General features: G+C 49.6%; 1 protein-coding gene across 14 annotated transcripts in view; it reads left to right on the top strand.

Annotated features, from left to right (window-relative positions):
• The window catches only part of PXYLP1 (2-phosphoxylose phosphatase 1), a 66845-nt gene that overhangs the window by 25873 nt on the left and 27260 nt on the right, over nucleotides 1-13712 (top strand). For 5 of the 14 annotated variants that reach the window (XM_059063823.2, XM_067033640.1, XM_059063826.2 and 2 more), the window contains one exon: nucleotides 10520-10651. In XM_059063823.2, coding sequence (XP_058919806.1) covers nucleotides 10573-10651 — 79 coding nt within the window. In that variant the 5' untranslated portion in view covers nucleotides 10520-10572. Of the gene's footprint in view, nucleotides 1-1406; nucleotides 1586-6313; nucleotides 6678-7584; nucleotides 7759-10519; nucleotides 10652-13712 lie in introns of those variants that run through there. The other 9 variants (XM_059063825.2, XM_067033636.1, XM_067033638.1 and 6 more) reach the window with 6 other exon arrangements.

The raw sequence follows: 13712 nt of genomic DNA, 5'->3' as shown, positions 1-13712 counted from the left end.
GAGTAGAGTTGATTTATAATGTTGTGTGTGTCTTGGGTGTACAGCAGCCTGGTTCAGTTATACATATACATGTATCCATTCTCTTTCACATTCTTTTCCCACATAGGTTGTTACAGAAATAACAATGGCTTTAAAAGATCGTGAGATTGATTTTTCTCTCCCCAAACAGTTTGAGCTGGTAGGCAGTTAAGGAGATGGATGACCCCTGGGGTCATCCAGGGTTCTTCTCTGTCATCTACAAGGTTGTTGTCTCCATGGGCATCGAGAAAGCTGGCTCAGCACCATGCCAGGGTGGGGGGCGGGCGAGGAGGAAGGGCAGAGTCGGGTAGCGTAGGCAGCCTCCTTCTGACCCAGCGTGGCACGTATTACCTCCAATCACACTCACTGACCAGAAGCTGGTCACACGAAGACAGCTAATTGCAAAGGAGTCTGGGAAATAGCTCTCCCTAGCTGGGTGGCCACGGGTCCAGCTAAAACCTAGAGGATTCTTCCAGTAAGAAGTGTCTGCCACATATGTGCCCTCCACGGGGAAGAGGAAGAACGTGACCAAGGCAGGGTGCTGGCAGCCACTCTCTGGTTGTGAAGCAGGGGTGCGTGCCCGGAGGGCCAGGCCCCCTGAGCAGCCTGGGGCCTTGTGGTGGTCGTGACCTGCCCTTGGCCTGTCTTCTGGTCAAACAGGGGACTTGAACCAGGTGGTGTTTAAAACCTCTTCAGACTGACTTGGTCTGTTCTCCGCAGGGCAGGCATTTATCTCTAGGGTGGGCACAGAGACAAGGCGGCAGCAGGGTGAGGACCCCACGTGTGGGTGGTGGGTATTAAAGCCATAAGAGAAGTCACTGCTGACACTTACTGAGAGCTTATTAGGAGCCCGGAACTGGGCTGTGTCCCTTACAAGGATTAACCCCGTGAGCCTTACACGCGCTGTGGGGTGGATTGTTCTCATTTCATCGATGGGGCAGCTGTGGCTCAGGAAGTGTTAGAGAAGGGCTCTAGACCTGGCCAGCTGACCCCGGAGCCCACATACTTAACTCCACGTCTTGGGAAGGAGGACTGGGGACCTGCAGTGGGACTCGTGGGGTGTGGCCAGGTCATTGTGAGCCCGGAGAGCAGGGCCAGAGAGCACTGGGCCTGAGGCTGCCCTTATCCAGGGCCGGCTGCGGGCGTGATCTGCAGTGTTGATTGCTCCCCCCCCCCCATCACATCTGGGCATGATGCTGCCTCGTGTTACGTCACCCCTCCCCAGCCCAAGGTAGGAGACAGGCTGTCCTTCAGCAGGAGAGTAATGTGGGTGAGAGAGGCGTCTGGGAGCGCTGGCGTGAGGCACAGCGCAGAATGTTCCAGGGGAGGCACGTCGCGTGGCTCTCAAGCACCCCTTAAAGCGTCACCCCTGCTGAGAGGGGCAGGGAGGCCTCAGGGCCTCAGGGCCCGCTCCTGTCCTGTATTCCCAGAGGAGGCTGGTGCTGGGAAGAGATAGAGAGTCCCAGCCCTAGAAAATGAGGGTCAGTCCACGAAGTAGGCCTGTCCCTCAAGCTGGCACTGCTTGGTGATCCTGAGATCAGACCCCTCCTCTTGCTCCAGCCTGGAGGTCAGTGGCTTTGGGTCCTGAGGGGACTCCAGGAAGGGCGTGGGCATCAGTGGGTGAGCAGTCCAGTCCCTTGGTGGTGGGATTCCTTGGGGTCCACTGATAGGCTGGCCTAGGTGGGGGGAGTGAGGCCCTTGTAGCCACAGGCAAGCTCCCCGTGGAGGAGCGGACGCAGATGAGGTGACTGCTCCCTGGCCCAGCCCTGGTGGGGCCTCTGGGCAGCCGGCTGGCTGTCCCCGGGTGCAGCAGACTCACTGCAGGTGCAGCTGTGGGGTGGTGCCTGGACCAGTCCGCCTCCCTGCTCTGTCTCCTCTCACACACAGAGATGCAAACCCTCCTAGAGTCAGGACAGTCTTACTTAGTGCTGTTTCTTTGGTTCGTCCCTAAAACGCACATGTTTTCCTAAAATGCAGTTGTGAACCCGTCAGCTCCAATCTGCTCTTGAAGATTGAGCTCAGCCCGGGCCCAGCTTTCTGCACAGGAAACAGTACCACCCGCTCTGGGCCTAGGTGGGTCCCCTCCCCTCCCCCGCTCTGCTTCCCCATCATGGTACTGGTTTCACAGGCCAAAGGTTCTACTTACTCATTGCTCCACCGACCAGACTGTGAGCTTCCTTTTTTTTTTTTTTTTTTTAACACTTAAAAAAAATTTTTTTTTTTAACCTCAAACATACACAAAAGCACAGAGGATCATATGATGTGCCCTTAGGGTTCATCACCCAGCTTCAGCAATTGTCAGCAGTTGGCCAGTCGTGTTTCACTAATTCCTCCTTGACCTTCCCCCGCCGCTCCCCCTTCCAGAATATTTTAAAGCAATTCCTAGATCTCATATGCTTTCTCTCATAAGTACATTTCGACTGTGAGCTTCAAGACGGCAGAAACTGTGTCCTGTGTCCTGTGTCCTCAGCACTTTGGATGGTTGCTCGACAGATATTGACTTTGGGGAAATATGTTGTTTTGAATCCACTGATTGACTGGATGAATGAATCGGTTTTGGCCTTTAGAGCCCAGCCTGCAGGTTAGCTGGAATGTGAATAGCTGGAATGTGAATGACTGCTGGGAGCTCACTGCCCCCTTGGTGCTTTCCAGGAGGTTCTGGAATCTATCAGGCTCTCACTCCCCAGACTTTAAGGTTGGTTTATTCTTAGCCAAGCGTCTTTGATCTTGCAATTAAACTCCACTTTGAGGTGACCTTGGAGAGGGAGGACTAGGAAGATGTAGCTTTTACCTTTGCTTGGTTCATATTTAGTTCACAATTATAGACTTGAGGGTTTCTTGTTAATTATAATGCTGTATTTACTTAGGCCAAAATGATTAAGACCGAAAAAAAATATACCAAAGTATAGAATACATCTAAAGCATTTTCTTTAATGCCGTCTTTCTATTCCTGGTAATGGTATTTTAACTACACATATGAGATAATTGAATGCGTATTTTTCTTTCAAACAAACGGTCATGGTCACGTTTAAAACCCTAAATCCTGTACACTTTGAAGGGGAGTCTGAGACCGGAGTCGCCAGACGTGGCATTTCCAGCTTTTTTTTACAAGGTGAAAATCAGGCCAGGGCTCGGGCTTTGGAAATCTCTGGTGGTAGAATGACAGCTTGTAAAAATGCCTTTGATGTATTCCTTTTTCCTCTTAATTCAGAAATGGTATTTACCATAATACAATAATGGGAACTGCCTATTTACTAGTGCTTTTTTTCAAAATTACATTCTAAAATATTTTCTTTCACTATTCAAATCTGTTGTAAAGTTGAATTAAGTTAACTGAGTTTTCTGTTTGCTTGCTTGTTTTCTTTCTTTCTCTCTGCTTCATCAGGGATTCAGAGTAATAATTCTGTTTCTGGATTTAAGATATTTTTACCATGTGGGTTTAGCAGTGGGGACTAAGGCTGGGCCCAGTGGACATTTGATCATGGGTAACTGTTAATACGTTCGGCCTGCAACATGAAACAGTGGTTTCCACTGAAGTATTTATAGGGATTGGATTTGGTCATGATGTCATATTGAGTCAAGAGCATCTTCCATGGAAGGTGATGGGACTTGAGAGACGTCTGACGATGAGGAGAGGTGGGAGGTGTACTGAAGTAGGTTGCAATCCCGCAGCATCTCACCCTGCTGGTGTGGCAGCGACTCTTCCTGTGGACTTTGCTTTCTGGGCTGTGAGCAGGCTGTGGGGTTTCTGCTCTGGGCCCAGTCCTGGCTGTCTCTTGGCCTGACTTGGACAAGTTCTGTGGGTTATCTGGAGGAGCTGCAGTAGATCCCAGGGGTGTGCGTGCTCGGAGCTCCTGTGGAGGGAATATGCAGGAATAGGACCAGAAGGGGACCCAAGGAATGCTTGATTTCTTGAGTGGCTGAGAGCTTCCTCGCTAGGGATGGAAAAGGAGATAGGGTCTCTGGAGAATGGGGCTGCAGCTTGGGTCAGAGAGACGGAGAGAGCCCGTTCGTTGGCTGGTAATCCTGTCTTCTTAGGATGGGGCCCAACAGAAGCCAAGACACACGTTCCAGGCTGGAAAACCTGTGGCAGGGTGGGACACCACAGCTGAGTCAGCCCTAAGGAAGGCTGCAGTGGTGGGGTGGGCGAGGAACGGGCTGCAAACGTGGCCGCCTGCCCTGCCGGATGGGGCTGGGCTCGTGAATAAGGTAGTGGCCCGCGGCCAGGGTTTGGAAGGGGAGCCACACAGCATGGGGCAGAAACGGCAGCTCTGGGAAAGGGTGACTCTGTGTTTAGTTGGTGGGCAGAGGTCTGTGTGACTCCTCCAGAGCTGGGGGGGTCACACACAGCACATCCCTACTCTGCGCCAGGTGCTCTGCGTATTATGATATTTACTCCTGCTCTTTATTTTATTTTTAAAATAAATTTATTTATTTATTTGTTTGTTTATTTTTGGCTGCCTTAGGTCTTCGTTGCTGGGCGTGGGCTTTCTCTAGTCGCGGCGAGCAGGGGCTACTCTTCCTTGCGATGCGCGGGCTTCTCACTGCGGTGGCTTCTCTTGTTGCGGAGCACAGGCTCTAGGCGCACGGGCTTCAGTAGTTGTGGCTCGCGGGCTCTGGGGCACAGGCTCGGTAGTTGTGGCGCACGGGCTTAGTTGCTCCGCGGCATGTGGGATCTTCCCAGACCGGGGCTCAAACCCGTGTCTCCTGCGTTGGCAGATGGATTCTCAACCACTGCCCACCAGGGAAGCCCTACTCCTGCTCTTTTATGCTCTTCTCCCTAATCTTATTTAAAGATCAGGATCCTGAAACTCAGCAAAGTGAAGCTGTCAGGAGGACACAGAAGAAAATAGCGGCAGAACAGGGAATTGACACAGATATGCCGGTCTCTGAAGCCTCATGTTTTCCACTGTATCAGGGCTGCCCGGATCTTTTCCACCGAAGAAGTGAAGAAACACCCCAGGGCGGAGCCATGCACCCGGTTCTCACATTGGGGTCCTAGCTCCAGCTGCAAATGCAAACTTCAAAGCCATGTAATTATATCGTTATTCTTTAGCCATTAAAAAAAAAGAAGAACAGAACGTGACCTTCCTTTCCGAGTATTCTAGGAAAATTAGCTCCAAGAGAAGGCATGTGTGTGTTTATCCCAGGTTCTGTGTTCACGTGCTGCCCGCTTCCCCCTCCCTCCGGCCGCTAGGCTTTGTGCCACCAGGCTGGTCCTAGCACAGTGGCAGTAATGAGATTCTGACCATTGTTTGCCGTTTGCAGTCCGCCAAGGGAGAGTCAGAAGGTAGGGGCGCAGAAACCCAGAACATATCAAGGGGAAACGGTGGCTGTCCCTAGATGGAGGCCTGTGTCATCAAATGAAAAGCCACAGATAACGTGGAGACATCAGTAGCCCAAAAACTAAAAGCAGTGCAGCAGTCATATGATCCCAGCCATCTGGTTAACCCAACATATCCTCGGTATTTTAAATCTGGAACTAAATATAGCTCCTTTCCCCAAAAGCCCTCAGCATATTGAAGAAGGTAGATGAGATGGAGCTTTTGTATGTGGTGCCTGCAAAAAAAAAAGGTGAGGATATAGGGATCTAGACCCTGGCTTAGAATTTCCTGGTAAAAACCCAAGGTATTTTCTCTTTATTGGATCAGTTAGCTTTTGCTTTACAGGTCTCAAGCTCCCCAAACTTGGTGGCTTAAAACAGCAACCTTTACCTATTTGCTGTGATCTGGGGGCTGGCCGTGCAGTTCTTTTAGTCTGGGCTGACTCTCCCGATCTCCATCTACGGGTGGTAAGGCTGGGCTGGATGGTCTCGGATGGCCTTGCTCACACGTGTGGTGATTGGCAGGCTGGTGGTTCGAAGAGAGCCTCAGCCGGGACTGCTTGCCTTGGCCCCACGTGGTCTCTCATCGTCCAGCAGCTCGCCTGGGCGTCTTCACACGGTGGTCTTGGTGTTCTAAAAGCAGCTAAGGAGGACAAGCCCTAATGCATAAGTACTTTTCATGCCTCTGTTTGCAGCTTCTTTGCTATCGTCCCATTGGCCAAAGCATATACCTTGTCCAAGCTTAGAGTCGGTTTGGGAGGCATCTACACAAGGCTGTGGATACAGAAAGGCATGACCAGACTGGGGGCTGTCACGCAACAGATCAAACCTGTCTATAAGCCTGAGATTTAACTTAGCAAAAGCAGTTGTTTCCACTCTGAACCAGGCTGTGACTCACCATTGCGTGAAGAGGCAGCTCTAGTGACCTCATCTGTCAGTAAGTGTGGTGGAGAATCTCCCAAGAGCCTGGAGGCAGGAAGTGCTTAAAGGTCAGGCCCAGCCCGGCACCAGAAGAAAGTTCTCACCACCCACGCCCAAATGCAGGGCAACAAAGAGGCAAGTCTGGTTCCCGAGCTGCTAAAGCAAGAGACACCACCAGGCTCAGAAATCAGTGGTGGGTGGTTTCCCCCCGGGCAGCAAGGCTGCATCCCAGGCCCACAGTGAGAGGCTGAAGATGGCCTCTGAGCCGGAGCGACGGAGGGCCGGGTGGGGATGAGAACAGGTGACCATTTTAGCACTCGCATAGCTGGAGGAACCAGCAAACAGGTTAAGAAACTCTTCCTCTTTTCCAGGAGGAGGGAGGAAGCAGCAGAGTGAACTGACAGAAGATGAGTAGGTAACAAAGCCATTTTCATTACCATTTTCTTTTTTTTTTAAAGTTTATTTATTTTTGGCTGCGTTGGGTCTTTGTTGCTGGGAGTGGGCTTTCTCTAGTTGCGGTGAGTGGGGGCTGCTCTTCGTTGCGGTGCGCAGTCTTCTCATTGCAGTGGCTTCTCTTGTTGCGGAGCTCTAGGCACCCGGGCTTCAGGAGTTGTGGCTCGCGGGCTCTGGGGCACGGGCCCAGTAGTTGTGGCGCACGGGCTTAGTTGCTCTGCGGCATGTGGGATCTTCCCCGACCAGGGCTCGAACCCATGTCCCTGCATTGGCAGGTGGATTCTTAACCACTGTGCCACCAGGGAAGCCCACCATTTTCTTTTAATATTTATTTATTTAATTTATTTATTTTCCTTATGTGTTTTGGCTGCGTTGGGTCTTAGTTGTGGCACACGGGATCTTTGTTGAGGCAAGAGGGATCTTTTTGTTACGGCGCGGTCTGCTCAGGTTTCTCTCTAGCTGTGGCGTGTGGGTTTTTCTCTCTCTAGTCATGGCCGCGGGCTCCAGAGGGTGTGGGCTCTGTAGTTGGCGGCACGTGGGCTCTCTCGTTGAGGTGTGTGAGCTCAGTAGTTGCGGCGCACAGGATTAGTTACCCTGCGACATGTGGGATCCTAGTTCCCCAACCAGGAATCGAACCCGCATCCCCTGCATTGCAAGGAGGATTCTCTACCACTGGACCACCAGGGAAGTTCCTGACCACCATTTTGTTTTGAGCATCTACCATGCGCTGGGGATTGTACTTAGCCTCACAACATCCCCGGGTAATTAGTCCCAATTTACAGATGAGGAAACTGAGTCTCAGAGAGATTAAGTAACTTGGTCCATGGTCGCCGAGCTCGAGGTTCTAACCTGGCTCTGTCTGCCTCCAGAGTGCCGTGTGCCCTTTCTCTGCACATGCTGCTGATGTGGTCCCACAGAGAAGCATCTTCAGGCAGCAAGAAAAGCAGAACTCTCCTAATAGAACTCTGAAAGGCCCCAAAGGCCATCTGCTGGGCAGGAACACTTGAAGATGTTCGTGTAAAGGAAATGGAGCCCTTCCAAAGGTGGTATTAGCCTCAAAAGAAGGTGGTAGCGTGACAGAAGGGACAGGAAGGCATGAAGGAAAGCCCCAGGATGATTACCTTTTGGCGGAACAGGGACACCCAAAAGGAGACATTGCTCTGAACCTTCTCCACATTCTGTGATCCAGTCTCCATCCACACACCCCACTCACCTTGCCCAAATTAAAAGGATCCCCTTATAAGAGGGTCATTGTAAAGTAGAATAAATCCAGTTGGGAACGACTGAGTTAGTGAGAGGGTTCTGAAATCCACAGGCTGGTGAGCCAGAAGCAGCCAGCCGTCCTCAGGTAGCTAAGAAGCTGGCACATGCCAAGAGTCAACTTGTTCTGCGTGGATACACGGGTTGCAACTAGAATCAGTATGTAGACGTGGGGATGACACTGTAAGGCATAAGAAAGAGCTTTAGAGGCACAGATCTCATTTCGTATCTTGTCATCACCACTTAATAACCTTGTGCCCTTGAGTTTCGATTTTCTGCTTGCATGTTAGAAATTACCAAGCCTGTCCTCAGGGCATGTCGCGGGAATCCTAAGGGCATGGATGGTTTTGAGCAGTTAGAAGTTCCTGGTTCCTGGAGGTGTGGAGCAAAGGTTGGAAGCTGCCCAGGGGAGGTTGCTCCGAGGGAACGCTGACATTCCACCCGGGTGGGGTATATTTTGGAAATACTGGCCAGTGTTTGTAGCTGAATGTGGGTGCCTTCCATGCTCATCCCTGGGGAGCTTGGCCAGACAGCAGAACCTGTCCAGGGTGAGGGGTAGAGAGACTGTGACTTGGATTTGGCTTAGGTTGTTTTCCTTTGGGCGGGGAGGAGGACGGTTGCTGTTGAGCCATCAGACGCGCATTGCCGAGGACACCCCCAAGGTCGAGGATATGAGAGAATAGACTATGACACCTCTCAGACACCCCAGGCAAGGAACTCGCCAGCCTGGATCAACGGCCCAGAGCCACCCAGGCTTGATGCTTTATATCCGGGATTGGGGTTTGTCCACATGAAGGCTTCACCCTCTTTGTTGCCTCAGGAGGGAACAACTACAGGGCCACAGTCAGATGGGCCCACATGCTGTCTCTCATTGTGACCTCAGCCACCCTGGAGGTTCAGGGCAGAAGTCCTGGCCTTGGCCTCTCACCAAGTGTAGATTCTGGTGAGCTGCTTTCAGGGTCTGTGGGTGTCCTTGCAAACACCCCCAGGGGGAGGCCATGGGGAGTTTGAGTTTTGGAAACAGAAAACATTTATTTGGGGTCCTAAATATATTAAATCCTGGGTGGGATCAACCAGGGTTGTGTGTTGTTTTAGCCAGAAACGCCAGAGAGCTTGTGAGGCTGGTGAGTCCCCCCCAGGGCAGGGAGGTGAGTGTCCCCAGGAGGATAGATCACCTCGGGACATGAAGTACTGGCCCCTGGATAGGAGTGGTGACTAAAGGGACTGAAGCAGTGCTCATTTGAAGGTATAAGTTGGGATCCATTTGTTAACAGAGTTGCCGGATGCTGGACGTACAGGCTCAACTGTGAGGTGCAAGTGTACTTTCGTCAGTCTTTTAGCCACTGTTCTCTTGTGATAGAAAGTCTGACAGGTCTTTTAAAGGAATGGTTCTCAAACTCCCTTGTAGGGCCCTGGGTGTGGAGGTGGGTGAGTTGGGGGAGGGCAGCTGGGAAGCAAGAGACAGCAGGGCTCTGGCTCCTGCGTCGTTCCCCGCACAAGTGCATTTTTTTTTTAAACAGCTTTGTTGAAGTATAATTCACGTACCAAACAACTCACCCGAAGGGTATAATTTGATAGCTTTTGATATATTCATAGAGTTGTGCAGCCCTCACCGCATTAACAGGTGCTTTTATCTGATTGCTTTTCCATTGCATTTGAAGGAGAAAAAGATTCTGCCACTAAAATCAGGTTTGAAATAACTGTTATAATCTTGCTGTGGTTAAGAACCTTTTGTGAAAAGGCTGTGATTTTCAAGTTCTATTTTAAACCCCAATGAGAATCAGGAAATAAATTTGGTACCTAGGACTGATGGGGTAAAACCCATAGCAACCATTCACTTTTTTCACGGGAGGGACATTTAGAGCCTCATTCAGTGTTTTTTTTTTTGAAGTCCTTTTGCACAGTTCTAACATGGTCAGAGAAAATTAGAGTGGTGAGTGGGGCTGCAGGAAGACCCATGGATGCAGCTGAAATGGGCCCAGTGGTCCAGGATCGGGGGAGGTCTCTAATTAGCAGATGTTCCTACTTGGCGTAGGAACAGATCCTGACACCGCCCAGCTGTCCCTAAAGGCATTAAAGTGGGGCAGGAGGCAGTGATTGATATTCAGGGTAACGATCGAAGTTAAAGAAGCAGCGTCATCGTAGCGAAGTGTTCATCAGAAATGGTTGAAGATTTAGAAGTCGGGGGTCAGAATGGGGTGAGCATTTGCTGGTCCTTGTAAAGACTTCATGTGTCTAGCACACTGTAAGTGCTCAATAAACATCCTGTCCGTTTTTCTTTGGAAAGGTCATGCTCTAAAATCTCCTTCTTTCTTGAGGTCAGATAAACGAAGCCTTCACAGACCGTTCCCACTTGTTAATTGGAAGGGCACCTTCTCAGCTGGGCTAGTTTGGGGGCGAGGACATCAGCAACAGAGCAGGAATGTTCTCCGAAGGGGATTCACGCTTCCCTGCCGGAGGATGGGGCTAATTAGATTATTGCCGGTTGACAAGCTTAGTTTTCCACCTTGGAACACATGTTTCTTGCCTCTCCTCTCTTCACAGGATGTGTTCCTGATTCGAGGTGAAACCATGAAGAGAAGATAAAACAAATAATAATGCTTTTCCGCAATCGCTTCGTGCTGCTGCTGGCCCTGGCTGCGCTGCTGGCCTTCGTGAGCCTCAGCCTTCAGTTCTGTGAGTGTGTGGCTGGGCTGGCGGGTCCTGGCCGGGGGAGTGCTTCTCTCTGAAATAGAAGGCCCCATGGGGTGGAAGCACATAGGTCCCAAAGCCTTCGTTCTTTCAATGAACAGTGAGCTTTCAAACAACCCAGTCTTTTTACTGTTGGCCCTAGCGGTGGGTGGCTGTGATTCTGTGCCTGTGAGGAACAAGAGCAATCACTAAGCCTCGTGATTCGTTTTTGGCTTCTCCCTAGATTCCTAAACTGCCTGGTTATTCCTGGGTCTTTAGTTCAGGCTCCCAAGGCGAAGACAGTGAGTGGTCAGCCCGTGTCCTCGTGCCGGGTCACACAGCAGAGGTGCCCGGCCCACCAGTTGGTTCTTTGGGGGTTGGGTGTCCGTTATTGGGGAGGGTTAGGGGGATTAGGTCCCAGTACCAAGCTCAGCCCCTGGGCAGCAGGGACCGTGCACGGGAAACGCCACATGGCGAGCACCGCTGAGGAGCCAGTCCACGGGCCTCATCGCCTGCACTCTTCCCTTCACTGGGAGCCTGTGCTCAGGCCGGGCCCCAAATCTGTGTGCCCCACTGCTCCCTGAGGGTGGTTGTCTTCAAACCACGGATCTGGTCTGGTACCTTCTTGGTTGTAACCCTTCAGTCAGTGGTGGGTCTCCAGGAGGCCCCTTGCCTTCCTGGGGCCCCTCTCTCACCTTGAACTTTACACCATCGGCTTGTCGAGTGGCTTGGCATTCTCTCCACATCCAGGCTGTGCTCTGTGCCCCAGATCCTGCCGGCCCCTCTGCCTGGACTGTCCTCCTCACCTCCCTTTCATCTTCTCCACATGGTTTGCTCAGCCCTTTCTTTTTCAGGAACGTTCCCTGACTCCCTAACTGGGTCTGGGCTTCTTGGCTGTACATCCGGGCTGCCCTGAACCTTCTCCCCTCCTTACACTAGCTGTGCGGTATCATACTTTTCAGTTCTTGTGTCTTTTCCATCTACAAGACTGTCTGCTCTTTGAGAGCAGGACCCACATCTGTTTCCCTCTTGATCACGGGAACCATCATTGCCAACCACACAGGAGGTGTCTCAGGAATGTTTAAGTGAATGAATGAATCTACACCTGCTCTGGAAAGCAGGCTGACCCTAATTCCCTATCCTTTTGGTGCTGTGTACTTGAAGCCGAGAAAATATCTGGGCAATGCCGGCAATTGTGTTTTTGCTGCCAGTTACCTGCCCTCCACTTCCCACCTCACCTCGATGGGTGGGAGACAAGGACTTGGCCCCCATCACCACCTGGGACATCTCTGTGAGGAGGTGGCATGCCTGATGGAAGGAAGGGCGGGTGGCTGCGAGAGCAGGATGTTCTGAGTGTGCTGGGGGACGTGGGAAAGACTTGGCATTTGGAATAAGTGGTTTGAAGGGAAGAGGCTTTGAGCAAGTTTCTCTGCTTCACCTACAATCTGTGACATATTCCATGCACACATCTCGTGCATATGACAGGCACTTCTAACAGTAAAGAGAATTAAAAATATTCACTTTGTCCTTCCAGAATAGGGAAAGAGGTCAAGAGAAGATACTCGTGTAAAGTTTAAAGATACTCCAGATGGTTAATAAACTGTTTAAAAAAAAAAAAAAGAATCTTTTCCAGAAAGTGTGTTAGGACTGTCATTCATTTAATTGTTTATAGCTTTTCATTAAAAACTTTCCATCCTGTCACTGGAGAGGTAGGATGTTACAATCATCCTTGATTATTATTCTGAGACCCTGACAGGTTCTGAGACATGAATGTGGGTTACTTGTGTTTGCTGGGTTTCTCTTGCATGAGGTGGTTTCTGCATCACTGAATTGGCCTGTGTGTTTCGCTTATATAACTCTTCTGAAAGTACCTTCTGTTTTAGGAGAGCCGCTTTTCAGCCGTACTGTTTTTCGGGAAAATTTTGCAGGGTAAATTGGCCTGCCGGGGTCTGAGGTCTTTATTCTTGAATACGTTGGAGTTCGGGAAGACATTAAGATATGAACATTCTTACTGCTCTTCTGCTTCTAGGTAAACTGTAACTTTGGAATTTAACTATTTCCGTGTGAAAATTGAGTTACATTGCTTTATTTTTTAGTCGCTTTATTGGTTGTTAATTATTATGGTGTAAGAAACTGGACTAATTCGTAATACAAAGGTGTCTGCTTAAGTAACACTTATATTTTCATCCTTACCCTAGAATATATGGACTTTTTTCTTTACCGTTTCTTTTGACTGATTTTTGAGTACTGGATTAGCACATATAATTGTTTTAGGTGATATATTTGAGGCAATCAAATAGAACTTGGTTTTCTCATGTTTTAAATGAACAATATTGTTTTATTTGTTTTCTGAAATGATTGTATATTTTATTTTGTCTTGTTGATAGTTTTCTTTTTCTGATGTTTTGAATATGAGAAAGTTATGACCCAGGTTACAATGAGAAAAATCAGGTTGTTTAAAAAAGCATTTCTTCTTCTCGGTACAGAAAGTGTGTATGTGAACCCACATATATTTATTAAGTGCTTATGCGTTGGATATTTTTCTACACTGTTGGGGTAGAGGTGGTGGGGAAAGGATACAAAAAAGATTAAAATACAGTTCATAGTTTCTCAAACTACGTTTATTTTAAATGGTAGTAATGACTCCCTTTATGCTAGTAGACATTAATGAAAATCATTCATTTTGTGTTTTCACGTCCTGGATGTTTTTGAGTTTGGAAATAGAGAGATTCTGAAATGCCCGATACTCAAATCGAAGAAGGCAACAAGTAAGGTATATATATCATTAGTTATTCTAGTTAAAATGTGTACAAGTGGAAAAATAACTTCTCAAATTGAGGGACTCCTTCAGTGCGACAGGAAGAGACCACTGGGTTCTGAAAACCTGTGGATGATTCGTTATTTTGCTGCTTTTTCTGCTCGTTTGTAATCGTCCATTTTCCTGCTTCAACCCGTCCTTTCCTTCATGCTCATCCTGTGCTCATTTCACCGCGTTCCAACCACCATTCCCGAAAGGGCAGCGTGGCAGGGGCTCAGCTCGCAGACCCTGGAACCACAGCCTTGGGTT

Source organism: Kogia breviceps, chromosome 5 (genome assembly GCF_026419965.1).
Source record: "Kogia breviceps isolate mKogBre1 chromosome 5, mKogBre1 haplotype 1, whole genome shotgun sequence".
NCBI lineage: Eukaryota > Metazoa > Chordata > Mammalia > Artiodactyla > Physeteridae > Kogia > Kogia breviceps.
This window is presented reverse-complemented; position numbering and strand designations above follow the sequence as displayed.